A 19583-nucleotide genomic window follows, 5' to 3' on the forward strand; every position below is an offset into this window, starting at 1 on the left:
GCTCTCAGCCCTGCAGGGGGAGATGTGGCGAGGTGGGGGTGGGGGTGGGTTGGGGAGACTGTGCTCTGAAGTCATGGGAGAGCTCGGGCCAGCAGATGACCAGGTGCCCAGCCGGGAGCTCTGAGTCCCAGAAGAGCTGGGGGAGGGGATGTGATGTGGGTTGAATGAGGCTTGGGACTGGGGGTGGAGGGCAGTGGGGAGCACTTACTCTGGAGGAAGCCAGGACCCGGGTGTGTGGGTCTCCCTCTGCCTCCTTCTAGAGGGCCCCAGGCTGGGAATTCAGTGGTCCTGGTGATGGATCCCTGATTCTTCTCTGTCTCTTGCTTCCTGCTCAGCTGCCGGCTTATCATCCATCCCAGGCCCTCCTGGTCCCCCGGGTCCCCCAGGCCCTAGAGGGCCCCCGGGCATCTCAGGAGCTCTGGCGACATACGCAGCTGAAAACAGTGACAGCTTCCGGAGTGAGCTGATTAGCTATCTCACAAGTAGGTGCCCCTGACGTCCCTGTCCCTCCTCTGTCCCCTCCCAGTCCGGGCTTCTCTCTATGAAAGGGTGGCCAGGGTTTGAAGGGCCTGGTGGCTAAACACCTTAGCCACCCCAGCAGGAGAAGTCCGGCTTCTTCTCAGCCCACACTCCACTCGGTGCGAGTTCACATCCTGCTAAAGGGTGTCAAGAACCAGCCCCCCACCCCAGTTCCCACTTCTTCCTCTCCCCCAGACCCAGCTCCCAGTAATGCCGCTTCCTCCCCCCAGGTCCTGATGTGCGTAGCTTCATCGTTGGCCCCCCGGGTCCCCCTGGGCCCCAGGGGCCCCCCGGGGACACCCGCCTGGTGTCCACGGACAGCTCCTACAGCCGGAGTGGCAGCTCCTCCTCTTTCAGTAGGGACACCTCCTACAGCTCCTCCATGGGCATAGGAGGAGCCAGTGGAGGCTCCCTGGGCGAAGCGGGAGCCTTTGGCATGGACATGGGCCGAGGCTACGGGGCCGCAGCCGAGAGTGGCATGTATGGCGGCAATGGCAGATTCGGGACCAGCTTTGCCGGAGGTCTGGATTACAACGAGCTGGCTGTTCGGGTGTCGGAGAGCTTGCAGCGTAAGTCGGGCCATGAAGCCTCAGGGCTGTGGGGTTGGGAGCATGAGAGCACCTCCACGCTGAGGAGGACAGCGGTCCTGGCATCAGATGGGCCGGGACTGAAGACGAGCTTAGTTCAAGTGGCCCAGTCAGCACTGCAACCTGTGCTGCAGGGAGCAGAGAAGCTGGGGTTCCTTTGTTTCCCCTTCTTACTTGTGCTTCTCAGAAGTGTCTATGACTGTGGAGGGGGGCTGAGGGAAGGTTGGTGGCTAAGCCCTTTCCCCTTGTGGCTTACCAATACAACAATGTATAGTAAAAGGCCTGCAATATAAGCCCTTGGAGGTGGAGACCTGCTCACCAACACCGGAGACAAAAGAAGTTGCAGGGCTCCTTCCTCGCTGCTGCATAAGAGTCAAAACTGTACTGGGAGTTAGTCAGAGGGCCCTGCGCTCCCACCTTGAAGAGGGGGCCGGTGACCCCTACTCCCTGTGCCCACCACACTCTGTGTTTCACAGGTCAGGGGCTGCTCCAAGGGATGGCCTACACGGTGCAGGGCCCCCCAGGCCGGCCTGGGCCCCAGGGGCCCCCTGGCATCAGCAAGATCTTCTCCGCCTACAGCAATGTGACTGAGGACCTCATGGACTTTTTCCGAAGTAAGGGCAGCCCCCATTTACCTTCCCCAGACTTACCTTGCTGCACAGTCTCACGAACCAGAGTCCCGAAAAACCTCATTAACACTTGAGATGCTAAAAAGCTGATAAACTTGGTTTTCCTCTTACAAGTCCAAACTCTACCATTATCGACAAATCACTTTACTTGCCAAGCACCCGGGTGATCTCTAGTCTAAGGCCCGCTTCTCCCCCTTGCAGCTTATGGAGCCATCCCAGGACCCCCTGGGCAGAAGGGAGAGATGGGCATCCCTGGACCCAAAGGTAAGTGGTGGCTGAAACAGCCACCTGTGGAACGACCACCCCTGTGGGAAGCAGCTCCCTTGCCAGAGCCATGGGGGAGTGCGTGCAGCTCCTCCTGTGGGGAGGAGCCCTGTACTGTGCCCCCACTTAGCTGTGCCCCCCTGTCCTCCTAGGTGAGAGGGGCCCTGCTGGGCCACCAGGTCCTCGAGGGCACAAGGGAGAAAAAGGAGACAAAGGTAAGGCTCACGACTATGGTGTGGGTTTCTGGAGGCCTGGGAGACAGGCGGCATGTGCCACAGCAAGCTTGAAAATCTTAGGCAAATGCCAGTTACTACAAGGAGACACTGCCAACAATGTCAATTGTGTAACAATCAAGTGAACCACCAGGGGGAAAGGAAGGAGAGTGTCAGTGCAAGGAGGAGAGGGAAAACCAGGCTGGTAATGAAATGGGGTAATCCATTTAAATCAGACAGTCTTACAGAAGAGTTCATCTTTCAAGCCAGTTTTGCAGTGGTCACACTTGCTGTGATTACCCAAGAGAAAGTCCCCAGAGACTGCAAGGCATTTCCTAACTTCCTGTTCACTGGCCCACTTCTAGGTGACCAATTCTACATTGGGCGGAGGAGGAGAAGCATTGCCGTCAAGCCATAAGCAACCCATGGTGGAAGAGCCCCCTGGACCAGTTCTTGCAGTGGCTTATGGCACTTAGGTCAAGACTTCTCCAGAGGGTAAAAGCTGGAGGCTCACTGTCTTACTGACACAGCAAATAGTCAACTAGAACCCTTATCTTAGTCTGGGACAATGTGTATGTCTGCAGAATTCAGTCCAAGATACACAGTCTGAGACAGCTTCACAGGGTGGACTCGGGAGTGGCCACGTGCGGTGTTGTAGGATGAGGCCGGTCTCCCTGCTGTCCAGGCCCGAGCGCCTTGGCTTCTTTTAACACCAGCCTAGGAAAGCCAGATACATAAAAGCTGTTTCAGGCGCCCTTGAGCTTTTCCTTAAAAACAAGCCCAGAAACTGGAAGACGGGATTGGGGTACCACTCGAGGAGGCTGTTTTGGTTAACGCTGCAGGGCTGTGCTCCCAGCTCCTCTCTCTCCTCTTTACCCTGCATTCTCTAGTCGTAACAAACAGAATCAGCTGGTTGAGAAGAAACTCGCGCAACTGAAAAAATTAAGAAATCTACTTCCCTTGAAGGTGGTGACAGGGTTTCTACTAGTTCTTTCTCACTGTGTATCACGTTTCCACTTACTTAGGAAGTCTGTTTGATTGCAGCTATGCTGTCCCGTAGGTCCACACTAGAGCTGATAGTATGTTACCCTGAACCAGGCTGTGGCAGACAGGACGAGAAGGGCAAGGGGCAAAGAGGAAAGAAGGGGAGGGGAGGGAGAGCAGCCTGCCTGCCGGGGAAGCCAGCACCCCTGCTCTGCACCTAGGAAACGCGTGGGGGACTGGGTGCAGTTGGTTTGAAAGCACTTTTCAATGTCTATAAACATTTACGTGGTCTGTTAGATGAAGAGTCATTTCAATTGCAAAATCTCCAATTAAAGGGCTTTTTTCTTTTTTAACATTATGTTTTAATGTGATCTATCTAACCAAAAAATAAATAAATAAAAGCGGGGCGGGGGCGGGGGGCGAAGGAAGAAAGGAAAGGAGGCAAAGAAGGAAAAGAAAATAGTTTTTGGTTTATTAAGTTTGACGTTTTACTAATGAAAACTTACTATGCATAATGAATGACTGCATCGTGCCTTTTTCATATTTTAGTTTTACCTAGAGGCTTGACTCAATTTGTCTTTGTAATAGTAGCCTTAGCTCAAGTATTCATATCCCCGTTAATGATTCTTATCTTGATTAACCAAACTTTTGAGTTTTGTCCTAGTTGAGACTTACCCATCCAAGCTATCCAAAGTCTTCACAGAATCTGACACCCAAGAGAAATAGGGTAAAAGCCCCAAACTGCTAACTTCTCTGAATAGAACCCAGATATGAGATATGTCCTCAGCTGGATGGAAGTGGGTCTTAGCCTCTTTTGTTTCATTAAAAAAAAAAAAAAACAAGTCAAGCATGAGTTCTGCAGTATGCAATGCTCCTGGATTAGAAAGTGACACATGGTGCCTCCCTCCGGCCAAGCTGACTACTCGCCAGATGATGCTGCCTAATGTCTACTGATTCTCACAGAACGTATTAGTGATGAAAAAAAACAGGTTATTTTTAGCAGAAATGAGTCATGTGGTTTGTGAAATGTTTGAGAAAAATAATCTATTTCAAGGGAAAAAAAGGACATTAAAAGAGAGGTATATATATACACATATGTTGATGGAAATATTTTAAGCACCACTCAAAGGAGGGGTTTGCTTGACAAAAGCCACTCCCTCCAAGTTAGCAGTGAAAAGGACACTTGTGTGTGGTGAGTAGACACTCTGGAACAATGGTACCTCTGATTGTCCCGGTCAGACCATCTGGAGAACTGCAAGCTTTAAAATACAGCTAGGATTTTTAAAACGGCTACAGAACATTCTCACGCAGGACAATCTAGTTTCAAAGAGTCTCAATAAAAGACTGCTTCCCAAAGTAGATTAAGAAATAACTTTATTTTTCATTTGTCAATCCCATGATTGAAAAGACATGTTGCTCCCAAACAGACAAGAGGCATTTTCTGAAACAAATTCTTTCTGAAAAATGTAGCTTGTGGAGTTATTACACTGCAAATCAGAGAAGGATCACAAAAAGCTACAGCCAACATTTAACACTGGTATAACACTCTACCCCAAGCTGAGCAGCAGAAGTTTTAAAGCTGGATCAAAACCACGTCAGCCATAGGCTACCAACAAGAGTGGCATTAACTGCTGTGCCTTCAACTTAAGAAAAGCACTGAAAACATCCCATTTCCTATAAAAGATCATTTCCCAGAAAAGAATGGATTTATTCAATCAGAAGCCTATTAGAACTGGAACTAAAGAGCTCTCCTCCTCCACCTCAGTTGTCCATTTTCCTTCAGTCAACAGTATCTCTAGCAAATCATTTGACAGATTTGGCTTCTCAGAAGAGTCTTTGTCATTTCAGCACAGTGTGGAATGGGGAAAACTGCAGTTACAAGGGAACTAGGAGAGTACAAAAGGACAGTCACTTCTGAAGCTCACTGACGCTCAGGAAGTCAGAGGCCCTCTGTGACAGTGAGTCTCATGTGCCTGAGAGCTTTGTGCTTGAGGAGACACTCCTTAGAGGTAGCTCTGGTTCTAGTTTATATTTAATTACAATTTGCTGTATCCTGTCACAGGGAAGTGTTAACATTTTCAGCAAGGTATAAGCACTCCAAATTTCCTCTTTACCCACCCTATAGCTTCCTCACAGAAAAGGGTAAGAAAAAGCTTAACTGACTCCATAGAGTTATAGCAGCTAATTCAGCAATTCGCACCTAACCATGGATTGACAGGACTAGGAAAGGCAACCTGGTGCAACGAGCTGCATGAGCTAGGCCTGCAGAAGTGTGGTGGCCAGCGTGTCCACAGCACGCAGGGACGGGGCGAGGCCGAGTAACTACGGGGCACGGATGGAGAACTGCTTTTACGCATTTCCTAGCACATTCTGTCACAGCAACAAAACCACCAAATCAGGAATGGATTTGACTGTATTCTTCAACTGCAAAGGTGTCTTTGCCCCCCCAACCTCCTATGTACACTTCATGGAAGAAAGAAAGACCACTCTTCTGTATGTGAATACAGGGCCTAGCAGGAAGGGGGCAGGGATGGGCACAAACAGCACGGTCTATAACAAAACACTTTTTGCAAAGATTTATGTAACTCTAAGTATTAAAATGAAGGTTTTACCTCTACATATGTATCATTCTGTAGTCCTGCTCCCACATGAATATGGTCTGGTCATATTTGAAAGAGAACTCGAGTGTGAACAAGGAATCCAAAGGGTAATTTTACAGAGATGCAAGAGCTGCTAATAAACTTACCAGAGGGTCCATCCTTCTACTCTGAGCCTCTTTCCTTTATTCAATTCTCTGAATGTCAAGTTGAAAGGAATAAAAAGAACCAAATATTCAGACCAAATTAACTATGGGCCATAAGCCATTCATCACATAGGATATCACTTAAATGATACTGAAAAAATGTCTACTGCCTGAAGTATTCATTTTTAAAAAGTCAATATACTGAAAATCTCAAAGGAGGAAGTGGTAGGAGAACCTTCTTCCTCTCCTTCAAATAAATCATTAAATACACTGGGTAACATTATACTGTCATTTCTATCATAACAATATAAACAATTTCCATCATCCTGAACATTATAAAGATATATATATATATATATATTTTTTTTTTAAAAGGCTTTCAAAACATTTTTCAGTCCAGCATTTGAGAATAAAGCGTTCAAAGTTTTGTATACAGTAACACATTCATGTGATAAGTGTATGAATTTACAACCATACATAATATATATATGTATATATATTTATATAAAAAACAAACTTGGGCAGAAGTTAAGGCTACCTACAAAGTTGTCCAAGTAAATTATGCTTGTCAAAACAATTACAAAATTAAAATCACATGCATTTTTAAATCATCTATAAACCACTGACAAAATAAGGTTCAGCATTCAAAGTTTTCAAATTAACTGTAAGAAAGTGCTACAGATATTTACATTTTCTTAACATGAATCAGTGTTCCCACAAAGTTTCATTTGCATTTTTCACCAGCCTCAACTGTAACATTACTAAAAACTGACATTTCTACAATTTGGTACCTAGCACTCATTAATAGTCTGCAAACGGCAGGCAGCAAGCTTCATCTACAAATGTGCTGTCTCACAACCTCAAAATATGGTTTGTAATACTGTTTGACCTGACACGTGCTTGAAAATCTAACCCTCAAGAGGACTAGAGTGAACATTTCATTAATAATTACACATATCAAGCAGCCACAGGATAAAGGTTTTAGGACTTTCCCACTCAAATCATGTAAATAATTTAAACATGGAAAAAACAAAACCAAAATATGAATGACTTTATCTCAAAACAATAAAAAGTCATTTCTGGTATTTGCCTAAATATTTTATTTAAATTCTTCCTTCAAAATTACTCTGAACAAATGCCTCTTTTGAGATTAATTTCAGAAAAATATATTCATAAATATAACTCAGAGCCTGCCGGCCTATGACAGAATTTTAAACAGAAGTTGCTAAGATGGGAGAAGCCATTTAACCAGCTCATGTATTACTTTAGGAAATAAGCTGAGATAGCTAAATCTATCTTTTTTTAATTTGGTGAGTTTTATATTTTCAATTTGGACATCTAAAAGCTACCTTTTATTTTTTCATCTTTCCAACTTATACTTTAGGATGAAAACTTCTATCAAATGGTAATACGAGCAAGATTTAAAAAACAATAATGCTTAATGCTAAGGGTGTTTTGTCCCTGTTGAATCAAAAGGAGGAAATGCTATTTTAGACTGAATTGAAATTTAGTGTTTTAGGCACTATTTTATATAATAAAGCTAGCACCCTTAATTATTAGTTTATGTCTAAACAAGTAATTATTTTAGACAAATTACTGAAATAATTTTTCTCTTTTAAAAGAGTCCGATGCTAACATTTAAAGAGATTTATTTACTGAATCAATATCATATTTTGAGCCACTCAAAATTTTTTCATGAGAGCTACTTCACCAAAAAATTATTCCAATTCTCCACAGTGTAGAGAGCTTCAATTATAGATTTTAGACATCACTGAGAAGTTGTCATGTAAAAAGATATTTACTAATACTTAAATGACGTAACAGTTTTCTTTAAATAACTTTCAGGTAACAGTATCTAAATAACACGATTTTTAAGAGCATATGCAAAAATCACCTTAGGGAATTACTGTGAGATGCTACTTTGCCAACATGGCCCAGCATCTGTCTTAGTTCCTTCCCCTCCATCGTTACTAAACAAGTAAAACAAACAAAAAACACCGAGAAGGTGAGGCAGGTGATTGTCTTCGTGAGCTCTCTGATAGACTACGGCTAAAGATGAAGAGAACAGAATGACGTACTTAAAAAGCCAAACCCAACCACAGCATGCTTCCCTCTGTTACGATCCAGTGGAATGCAAGCTAGGAATGGGGTAGAATTTGGAAATCCGGCTCTGTGTCGATGGGTTAAGGCATTCAGACTCCCCGGTCATTTTAAAGAACACTTCCTGTTCCTGTAGTTTCCTAGCAAACTCTTCTTCCAGTGTCTTAAAAAGGAAGGGAAAAAGAAATAATGCACTAGTATTACAAACAGAATTTACTCTGAAACAGTCAAGACAAAATCACTTGCCCCAAAGTCTTTGTACGTTATCCTAACGAAGAAGACGCTGTTCAACACCAGGACCACAGGCTGCGCAGCTCTGGGTTCAAGTCTTGGCTCAGCCACATGAAACTTCAATTACTTCTCTATATTACAGAACCATTTCATTCTTCTGCTGTGAAACAGGGATAATACCATCTACCTCACTGGGTTGTTATGTGAGGATTAAATGTGTTAATAATGTACTTAACCCATATTAGGCACTCAGCAGATGGCACCTATTATTAACTACTATCCGTCTCTTCCACATGGAACTTCAGCATTTTCTACGTTTTATTTTGATTACTGATATGCATGTCTTCTCTTCTACACTGAGCCACAGATTAAAGATAAGACCTAAGGCAGATTCATCTTTACATACAGTATGGAACAACTATATTAAGTACTTGCTAAGTATCTGAGGTAATCAGTTACTTTATGGACAAAGTGACTCAGGAGAAGTCCTGCTGCAGAAAACAAAGTACAGGAAAAGACAGAAGGACACAGGCAAGTTTCTCAGAGGAAGACTGTGAGCTTGGTTTCAATGGACAGATAAGAATTTGACAGACAGGATGGGGAAGACACCCCAGGGAGGGTGAGCTGACACAATGCAGAGGCAGGAAGTTGGAGCTGCTGTGAGTAATGGTGATCACACCCAGCACTGGACCAGAAACTGGGAACAAGGTGGCGAGCGGGAGGTAAGTCAGGAGGGCTGACGTGGCCAAAGTGTGGCACCGTGAAGGCGTCAAAGTCCAAGTGAGGTGTTTACATTCTGTTCTGATGAAACTAAAGATTTACCAGTACCACTATGACAGCATCAGAGATGCTCCTGAGGATAAACACTGGTGACGGCAGCCAAGGACGAAGAGAGGAAAGGGAACAAGAGACCAGGTGGACCTTTAGGACATTACTAACAATTTTAAGAAGGAAGACAGCAAAGGGAAAGAAAGATTATGAAATGAGAGTCCAAATTATTTGTTATCTGCCTGAATGTGGGGTCTGATGGAAATGAAAGATAATTCAGGTTTCTAGCCTAGATGTCAGTTAAGAGGACAGGAATATTGGGAAGAACACCCGATGGTGGGTAGGACTGGAGAGAGGGGAAAGGTGAGATGGAGACGAATGAAAAGGGTTACTGAGTTTAGTTTTACCTCCACTGAGTTTACAATCTTTAGTCAACACTGAATAACATTCAACAGGCATGTATTGATCATTTACAATGTGCAGGAACTGTTCCAGGAGCTGGGTATGTAAGAGTGAACAGAGATACGATGCCCCTGCCCTCAAGGAGCTCACATTCTGGTGAGAGAAGACAAACAATAAAGAAATGTGTCTGGTGGTGATAAATATTATGAAGAAAAACAAAGAAAGGTGAGGGGACAGAGGAGTGTTCAAGGTGGGCACTGAAGCTATTTTATACAGTCATCTAAAAAAGAAACCTCTGATGAGATGATAATGGAACAGAAGGAATAAAATGAGGAGGAATGGAACATTCAGATGGGACATGGGAACTGAGAGCGTGAACCAATAATAAAAACAATAAAATTACAGCAATAACAAACACTCACTGATCCTGACCAAATCTTAAGTGCTGTAAAGAACTGACAAGGACTGTACACACAGCTTCTGTTTACTGTCTTAACAAGGCCAATCAGGGAGGCAGTAACATCCTCATTCTACACACGAGGAAAACGGAGCTCAGAGGTGTTAAGAGAAAAAATTAACCAGTGTCAGCATTGAGACTCGAACCCAGACTTGCATCACTTTAGAATTTGTATTCTATACAAGTTGTGGAATTGTCCTTAAATATGCCACAGCTGAAGCCAGGACAATCTGTAAGATCATCATGCAAAGAGCAGAGGTAAGAATGCAAAATGGGAAATGTCCACCTTTCAGGTGACTGGATGACATAGAAAAGTGATTAAAAAAAAAAAAAAGGCACAGAGAAAGAAGAGACTATGTCACAAACTTCAGGTGAGACGAGACTTTTAAGAATAACAGGTGGATAATGCCACCGGACTGTGACCACTGTCAACCAGTTCAACTGGGGAGGAATTCAAAGCAACAGTTAGAGTGAAAGGAGGAACTGGAGAAGGGAATTCTCACTTTCATCCCATGTGTACCCTTTGAATTCAGAAACACATCAATGTACCACCTATTCAAAAACATAACAATAAACAAAATTCAAGTTTAAAAGCCACACTATCAGCTCACTTGGTCAGTTCTAGAAAGTTTTATCAGCACATGATAGGAACTAAATATTATTTCCTTGATTAACTGACTGGATGAATGGAAGAAAGGAATGGTTGAAATGTGTAGCAGGCAGGAAGCCCAAGAGAAAATAAAGGTTTAAGTTTGAAAACTGAGAGAATCATATAAGGAATAGAAAAGACAGAGTTCAAATGGTTGACCAGCTGGGCCAGGCTAGCAGGGAGTCAAGTGCACATAAGGAAGATGGTTGGCTGGTTGTGGGGTAGGAAGCCTTTCTTACTTTCCTAGACTGTCAATGAACACAGCACGTAAGAGCCTTATAATCTGGCTCCAGTTCATCCATCCAGACTAAGCTGTCATCCCTTCCTTCTCTCCCTCCCTAATGCCTACACACAGGCACACACTGCCTCTCACCCTACCATGACAGGGAGCCACATGTGATTCCTGTACACATCATTTTCACTCTTTCTCTTCTCTGTACTTAAATTGCCCCATCCCACTCCAATCTGTCTGTCCTTCCAGCAAGCTCTTACTCATCCATCAGGCCTCATTTGGCTCACAAGGCATCTCCTCTCTCACGCCTCCTGCCTTCCCCGGGCAGACTGAAGTACTCCTGCTCTGTTGCTGGTACACTGTGCTACTCTACTCTGTACCGTGTACTTACCTCCTTCAGAGAAACGCTCCTACTCATCTGCAGCTGCTCGTCAACTAGATTCTGAACCTTTGGGACTTGGACTCCTCATCTCTGTGTCTCTCGTCCCTGACACATATTAGGTAAAGAGCCAACAGCTAGGAGGACGAATGCAAGTGTATTTTAATTAAAGCTTTTAAAATTACCTTTTTCCTAGGTCTCAATTTCTCTCTCCATTCCTTTAATTCTTGGCTGTGTTCCTCATCTAACTCCTTTAGTTTCTGAGTCTCATGTTCAACCAAGAGGTGACATTTTTCATTCTGAAAAGAAAGTTTGAATTAAAAAAATTTCAGATGACATTAGCAATTTTTCACAAATACAATTATCTTCCAAAATAAAAATATATATACATTCATCAAACATAAAGCTACTACTGAGGTTGAAATTGTCTTCTAACAACCAAGGACCAAGAATTATGAAATGAGTCATAGTTTCACTTTTGCACATTTAGAGGCTAGATCTGTTACTTACCATATAAAAAGAACTTGACTGGAAAGAACTAGTTTGATCCTGATTTCCCATTCTAAGGTTTACTCACAAAACTGACACTTCAGAGGGCACCTTGCAAGCATTTTATCCAATGGTACCAGAACACGGGATTAGAAACTATTTTCTGCTCTAGAAAATTAAGCAAGTATATACGATATCCACAATGTATATATACTACTCTGAAATTGTAAACATTTTAGAAATTATATATCAGGAGAAAATTTCTCATATATTGATCGCTTTTTTCAAAAACCTTGAAGAAAATGAACTATTTATACTGAAATAAAAGAATTTTAAAATTCAGAACAAAACAGCCTACATTATTTTCAAAACTTTGTTCATCTTCTTTGCAAAATACACTACAAATTCTCAATAGTACTTTTGAAAGATGCAACTTCTTATATCATAAATTAGCTTCATGTTTATACTAATCATGGCTGTAGGAAATCTCAACAGGTGCCCCTGATACTAAACTGATCTTCCTTTGGGTCTACAGAGGAAAGAAAACCTTTACGTTCTGGGATCTTCTCAAGCCATGTGCAGCTTACTGTGAGTACCTATCACTTCCTTAAAGCCAGCCACCGGTGCTGCTGGTGCTGCCTCTACCACCAGCTCTGCCTTCTGGCTTCTGGAGCTGACCTGCAGTTGATGCAGCTCGCGGACGTTGGCTTCACACTGCAGCTGAAGATCCCGCATTTGATTTTCATGTTTTTGATGCTGAGCCATTCTCTCATTCTTCTGCCTCTTTTCTTCTTGAGAAGCAAACTATAAAAAAGAAAAACAAGATAAATATGGTTAATAGGCAATGTAATTTCTGCATCTTCCAAAAGTGTAATTAAGGAATTTAACAAAGCTTAAAGTACAATAAACTAAAGCTACAAGTAATAATACGCTAGGACTCAAAGCTGGAGTCTACATCATGGCTTTGGTTGGGGTAGGGAGGTGGGGAGAGATTTCTGATTCAAACCTTGTTTCTCCTATCTGCTTAGTGACCTCAGTTAATTTGTGTGTGGGAACTGTGACTACAGAAGTACAGTGAGGCCGTATGTTTGACTGTAAAGCTGGTCAAATCACCTTATTCCCAGGGCCGGTCTTGGGATCAACCTGGATCTTGTGCGGGGCCTGGGAGACAGCAGCTCTCTGTGGCCAGCACTGGAGGAGAGGGAGCTAGGACACACCATGTGTGTACGGAGCCATGGTGAACATCAACAACCCCAAAGTGGCCCCAATGTTTACAACACAATTATGTGGTCCTTCTAAAGACCATCCAAAACTTCTACACCTAAAAAAAGAAGAGAGTAATCTGCTTATTTACTTGTTTAATTTTGTCACGGTCCTGATCTGGCGTTGCTGTTGAGTTAATTCTCAAACTCTTCTTAAACATGGCCATTCGAGTCTTGGCTTCGCTACGCTGAATCTTAGGCAGTCTTGCTCTTTCTTGAGTCTGTCTGTTTTTCAATTCCTCAATAAGTCGTTGATTGTAACGCTGCATTTGTTCTGTTTCCTAAGAAAGTTTCAGAATCCAGTGATATTGAGATAATTTAATACCCAGTACCCACAAATATGCTCAAACATGTCATTTTGCTGTTGTTCCCCAAATTATTCTCTCCCTTGTTACATTCTGATCAGTAAACCATTAGGACAAAAAAAAAAAAAAAAAGAAAGAAAGAAATTTATAAGAAAAATAAAGCTAATAGTAATAAGAGTCTTATGTTAACTCTCTTATACTAAATACAGGGAGTCCACATTTTTAAGATATCTGAATTAAAAAGAAGCCAAAATAGCTACCTTTGAGAGACAAGATGAAGACTATAATGTGTAACAGGTCTTTAAGCACTGTTTATTAGTTACCTTTCTTGGAATTTGTAGAAAAGAAGTTTGCAATAATGATCAACATATATTAATTACTCCAGATTTCATCAAATAAATTTTAGGACAAAAGAAAGGATACTTAAAACTTAATTCTGTAAAAAATATAAGTTTCAAAAATAAACAGCTCTGCAAACTTTAAAATGAACAAAAAAGTGAACAAATTTCTTTTCATTAACCTTCTCATGGCGCTTAAGTAGCTGGTGTCTTTGCATAAAATACTGATCTTTAAGTTGCTGTTTGAGCAGCTGGTGTTTTTCTTGTAAGTGTCGTTCTTCAAGCTCCCAAATCGCAGCTTCTCGAGCTGGAAGGAGAAGGTAATTTTCAAAATGTCACTTTGCTCTTTTCACGAATGTACTCTGGTCCTTGTTTTAATATTTACATAAAAGTGTTCTAATACACTAATTAATACACACAAGACATTCTGAGCTATAAAAGAAATATTACCAATGTAAAGATAATATCCATTACCACTTTCCATTCTGTTCTAATGTCCTGTAAACAAAGAATGCCCCACTCCCAACACTAAAATTCCATTTAATCATCTCAGTGAGAAAGAAAAAATACCCAAGGTATTTGTTCAAGGAAATAAGTGCTTAAAATTCCATTCTATCATGTAGCCAATTAAGTATACCATTACAGGGTATAAGGAACACCTAAAATTACTTAGGTGTATTTCTAGCATCACCTGGACAAAAAGATGTTTTAGGGATTATATGTTTACTTCACTTCTATTGTTCACTTCTATTGCCATAAAGGAATTCTATGTCCTGCAGTAGTTCTGAATTTTATAAAGTATATTCCTCTTATTTACCTTTTTATCTTTCCCTCTACCACTCTAGCAAAAGAAAGCATTCAAATAATTTCCAAGCATATCTCTGCAATGTTTCAAGACATATTATGTATATACATATGCCACATATTTCATATACCTCTCATGAGCTGCTGCTTGTTATTCAGGCACTCTCTTTCAATATTGGCTAACTCTGCCTTCTGCTGTTGGATGATCTTTTTCAGAGAGCCATCTAATTCTTGTTGTTGCTTCTGAACAAACTCTTGTTCCTAATAGACATAACCATCAGTTAGTAAGTATCTATGGAGCAAAACATCCAGTTATCTATGTGGCTGTATGTCTCAGTGATTAACAAGATTTCTGAACCAAGTTTCTAAAGTTAACTAGATTTAAAAATTATACAGTATAGGCATAACATGTTATTTGTCACCCAACTCAAGACCAGAAAGAAAGTACTAGCATATTTAATATTGTGAACTCACTACTAAGAATAATACACACAAAAGAAGTCTATATAAACTACTCATGATTAAATGCCCAATATGCTGACATCTTTGAGAAAAAAATAAACTTACACCTTCTAAAACTGACTATTCAATCCACTAGAGTGTGGCTACAATAAAAATGAAAAAGAATGCCTTTTAGGAAGGGGGGCAATAAAGAACAAACAAGTAAAACAGGAGTTGGGAATTTTAAAGTCTGTATTTTTCTATTAACAGAGTTAGGAAGCAACACCATGGCTATACTAACAGAGAAAGACAGTGTCTGTATCTCCAGCCTGTGTGTAAGAAGAGCCATACTTTAAGGACTTAGTGAGAAATAATGCTTTGCTAGAGAAGCAGGAACTAGAAACAGGAAAGACAGCTACACTTTATAACTCTACAAACAAAATTCCTTATAATCAGAGAATTCCACCAACATGTTTGGGAGTCACTCATTCAACAAATATTTACTGAATACATACTATTTGCTCAAATGCCAAATTTATGCTTTTTTAAAAATCCCTCAATTACTGTATAAGGAAAGAAAAGGTTAAAGGGACTTATGGTTGCTATGCTAGATTATACATTTGTGGATGGAACAGGAACAATACCCATATTGAAGAAATGCAAAATTTTCAAGTAACCAATTGGATCTCTATCCCTCATTTGGCAGTTACGGTAGCTTGTGATTAATTCAAGGGATATTCTTATCAATTTGAGTGTGGGTTTAGAGCTTTAGGGTTGAAGCAGCACTTCACCTATAATCCCTTCTCTTGTATATCTAAGAGATGATAAAAACCTCAGGATTTGTTTTGGAACCATTTTTCAGGCCTTGGACAGAGTCTGGCAGCATCTGGACCACCACCAGCCTGGTCTTCAATGCAGAGTGAGCCTGGCAATGTTCCTCAAGATGCTTCTCTTACTACTGATTCTCTGGAAATGAGAATCAGGTCTCACCATCCATGACATCCTGTTAATTTGCTGTCACAAATGCTGCTGTATCATCTGCATTGTGATTTGTATTTTAGCATGAATACAAATGTACAGCAGAAAGACTAGTGAACTGTTTCTAAGAAGTACAACTGCCAGTAGAGTTTTGTATCGATTATGATCTTTTGTACTGCGGACAAGAAATGTATTTATGTGTCATTAAAAAAAGACACAATGTACATTGTCAGCTTCATAGATAAAATTAATGCTGAGCATTTATACAAAAAAAATTACAAATGCCAACTTGACTACAGTCACATAACTTTATCATAGCAAAAAAGAAAAGAACTCAATGACTATTACAAAGCTAATTAGATTTATTTAATAAGACTGCAAAATCTCCATCCTATCATAAGCAGTTATAACAAAATAAGTTGTTCAAGCTTCTCTTTTCTTACAGTAAATATCATTTATAATAAAAATTAAACTGATTCTCTAATTTCACTGTAAAATTTCTATATGTAAACTTGTTTAGTAAACAATATAACCTGCAGATACAGCAAAAATTTTATTTTGTTCAGTATTTTTATCATTAGTTTGCATAGATAACTTAAAAAAAATATGTGTGGACAAAAATAATTGGTCCAAATTATCATAAATATAAATATTACATTTGGACAAAGAAATCAACTGTAAAAGATTGGACAAATAAGTACCTAGGTGAAAATAAAAAGGTAAATACAGTGAACCCTTCAACAACACAGGTTTGAGCTGCATGGGTCCAAATAAAGGTGGATTTTCCACTAAATTTGCCCTAAGCATCATGTGGTTGGCTGACTGTGCAGATGTGGAACTGTGATGTGGAGGACCAACTGTGAAGTTGTACGTGAATGTGCGATTGCGTGGACGGTCAGCACCCCAAAACCCAAATTGTTGAAGGGTCACCTGTATAAACCAGTGCCATTAAAAAAGTGAATGTGATTTCTTGTCAAGGCAATTTTTGGTTATATTATTGTATTTGTCTAAATTAAGTAAGAGTTCAGTTCAAAGAAAACCTTTTTCAAGCACTTAATAAATGCTGGGGTCTGTGCTACTTCCATGGTTACTAAAATCAATAAAAGACAGCATTCCCTTCAAGGAGCTTCCACTCTATTGGTCCCAAATTGGTTTTATCTGTCAGTCCCTATAAAGCATAGTGGGCCCCTTCCCTCAGTAACATACTTTCAGAAGTTCCAAAGTAAACCACAGAGAACTCAAAGCAAGGAATAAAAGGATCCAGAAATGAAGATTCAAAGTGAATGACAAAGAACTGCAGAAGCATGCCCTGAAGTGGCCAGTATATAAGAGGGAAGAAAAGAGCGAAGACTGTTATCTAGAAGCTGGCACAACTAGCACCATGCTTCTCCAGAAGATAAAACACAGATCAACAGGTAAGAACCAAGGCACATAAACGATGGAAATGTTTCCTCATCTTCCAAGTCTGCAAAGACATCAACTGCCTTACTGAGCTATGGGCTTGAATAATTAAGCAGAGTGTGGATGATTACACAGCCAAAATATATGCAACTGATGTTTATATTAAAGCTTAAAAATACCTAAAAGGGTCCCTTATTCATTAGGTATTCTTGATACTGATTTTCAATATGGTTAAGATTTGACTTCCATCACAGTTATCTGTCCCCTTTCTTCAACACCAATATAGTTAACTCCTATTTATTGAGCCCTTAGCAGTAGCAGCAATGTTAGTCACTCAGTTGTGTCCGACTCTTTGCGACCCCACAAACTGTAGCCCGCCTGGCTCCTCTGTCCATGGGATTCTCCAGGCAAGAATACTGGAGTGGATTGCCATTCCCTTCTCCAGAAGATCTTCCTGACCCAGGGATTAAACCTAGGTCTCCTGCGTTACAGGCAGATTCTTTGCCATCTGAGCTACAGGGAAGATCAAAGTCACTCAGTAGCGCCCAACCCTTTGCGACCCCAAGGACAGTAACCTACACCAAGCTCCTCCGTCCATGGGATTTTCAAGGCAAGAGTACTGGAGTGGGTTGCCATTTCCTTCTCCAGGGAATCTTCCCAACCCAGGGATCAAACCCAGGTCTCTCACATTGTAGACAGACGCTTTACCGTCTCAGCCACCAGCGAAGTCCAAAGGGTCCCTTACATGCTAATGAATATATTTTATTATCATAAAAGAAATGAAGATTTAGTATCACTGAGCTTTCATTAAAGTTCCTAACTTCAAAAGCCGAGAATAATACATTCACAGGGGAACCTGTAATTAGAAATTACTTAGGATCTAAAAGAAAAGTGATCTTACATTCCAAAAAGACTGCACAAACTACATTCACTTTAATAAAATAACAACAGATCAATTCTATCACTAGGAGTAACAATTTCAAAATGGACATACAAATTGTAAAATGAGTGCCCTTTAAATGTACAAGTTTTAATTCTGATATGGAATTTTATTAGTCCGATAACTGTAAACGTTAAAAATACAGCTTTGGGTTCTAGGAAACTATAAGGAAGAATTATGATATGTGGGGCTATTTGGATACAGAATTTGATCATTTTAACTTAAAAGAAAAGTGTAAAATGGTAATGATCAGAAAAGTGTTTGTATTCATTAATTCCTCCCTCTCATCATAAAATAACATTTTGCTTACTCTTTTAGAAAACAATAGAATCCAATGGCTGTCAATAATAAAGATAAATAAGTAATTTCAAGAGAGGGGGAAGAAGGGGTTGAAATCAAGCTGTATTCTATCTATTCCAGTTGTGTATATCAAACATCACAAACAAAATTATAGTGTTAAATAAGCTACTCATTTCCCTATAGAAACTGTGAGAAAGAATACAGCCTGGAATTCCACACTTAATTTAAAACTACAACATGGAGAATAGCGACCCACTATTCATAATGGGACAATTTGAATAGTGAAAACTAAATGGAACTGAAATCACCACTTTTAACATGGCTTTTCTGACCATAACCATAATTAAAATATCTACATAAACATATATGCAATCAAAACGTCACTTCACACGAAGATAAAAATCTAATCACAGCATTCATTCAATTTCTCACATGTGCAAAAACACAGAAAAAACTATTGGGAAGACATTTCTTGAAAAAAAGAGGAAAATCTCAGATTAAAATCTGTGGTGGAGTAGACAGAAAAAAGAACACTATAGTAGAAGTGTTCTAGTTCCAGCTCTACCACTAATCTCTTTTGCAACTTTAGGCAAATCACTTAGTCTTCTGTGCTTCGATGTCTTCATCTGTAAAATGGGTACACGCCACCTCCATATTAGGGGGTTGGCAGTGAGAATTGTGAATATTCTTCAAAGAATACTATACTATAAAGTTCATGTCGGGTTATTACTATTGACATTGTCATTTATCAATCTTATAGATTTATAACAAATGAAACTAACAGTGAAAAGGCACATGTGAGCCAAAGAAAAGCAGGTAAAACAGAAGGCATCCTCCTGTAAGGCACGGGGGACTTACGTCCTGCATTGGGGCGTTGAAGACTGCACAAGATGACAACTGAAAAGACTGAATCATGACCTGAGCAACGCCCTGTGGATCAGAATACAACGCGCCTCCCAGGTGAGAACAGAGCTGAATGACTTTTTGTAAATGGCAAGAATAATTATACAAACGCTGAACTTCCTGAGGCATGGAACAAGTCAGTTAACAAAAGGGCCTGTAGAATGAAGGATCTGGACTAGATCAGTGGTTTCCAACCTCTATAGTTTGTTGCTGTTGTTTTTTAAACCAGCTGAACTCTCTTTTTAAAAAATTCGTCTAAAAAATCT

At 40.7% G+C, this 19583-nt stretch overlaps 2 protein-coding genes across 3 annotated transcripts in view; one reads left to right on the forward strand and one right to left on the reverse strand.

Annotated features, from left to right (window-relative positions):
- COL17A1 (collagen type XVII alpha 1 chain) overlaps positions 1–3549 on the forward strand; it is a 47059-nt gene extending 43510 nt beyond the window's left edge. The window contains exons 51-56 of the mRNA XM_027529334.1: positions 336–482; positions 750–1088; positions 1583–1720; positions 1937–1999; positions 2152–2214; positions 2577–3549. Coding sequence (XP_027385135.1) covers positions 336–482; positions 750–1088; positions 1583–1720; positions 1937–1999; positions 2152–2214; positions 2577–2629 — 803 coding nt within the window. The 3' untranslated portion in view covers positions 2630–3549. The remainder of the gene's footprint in view (positions 1–335; positions 483–749; positions 1089–1582; positions 1721–1936; positions 2000–2151; positions 2215–2576) is intronic.
- A 1002-nt stretch (positions 3550–4551) lies between these two features.
- The window catches only part of SLK (STE20 like kinase), a 62314-nt gene continuing 47282 nt past the window's right edge, over positions 4552–19583 (reverse strand). For both annotated transcript variants that reach the window (XM_027529336.1, XM_027529337.1), the window contains 6 exons: positions 14486–14615; positions 13733–13857; positions 13000–13188; positions 12324–12449; positions 11342–11455; positions 4552–8201 (listed from right to left, as the gene is read on the reverse strand). In XM_027529336.1, coding sequence (XP_027385137.1) covers positions 8055–8201; positions 11342–11455; positions 12324–12449; positions 13000–13188; positions 13733–13857; positions 14486–14615 — 831 coding nt within the window. In that variant the 3' untranslated portion in view covers positions 4552–8054. The remainder of the gene's footprint in view (positions 8202–11341; positions 11456–12323; positions 12450–12999; positions 13189–13732; positions 13858–14485; positions 14616–19583) is intronic.

This window comes from Bos indicus x Bos taurus, chromosome 26, assembly GCF_003369695.1.
Source record: "Bos indicus x Bos taurus breed Angus x Brahman F1 hybrid chromosome 26, Bos_hybrid_MaternalHap_v2.0, whole genome shotgun sequence".
In the NCBI taxonomy this organism is placed as follows: Eukaryota; Metazoa; Chordata; class Mammalia; order Artiodactyla; family Bovidae; genus Bos; species Bos indicus x Bos taurus.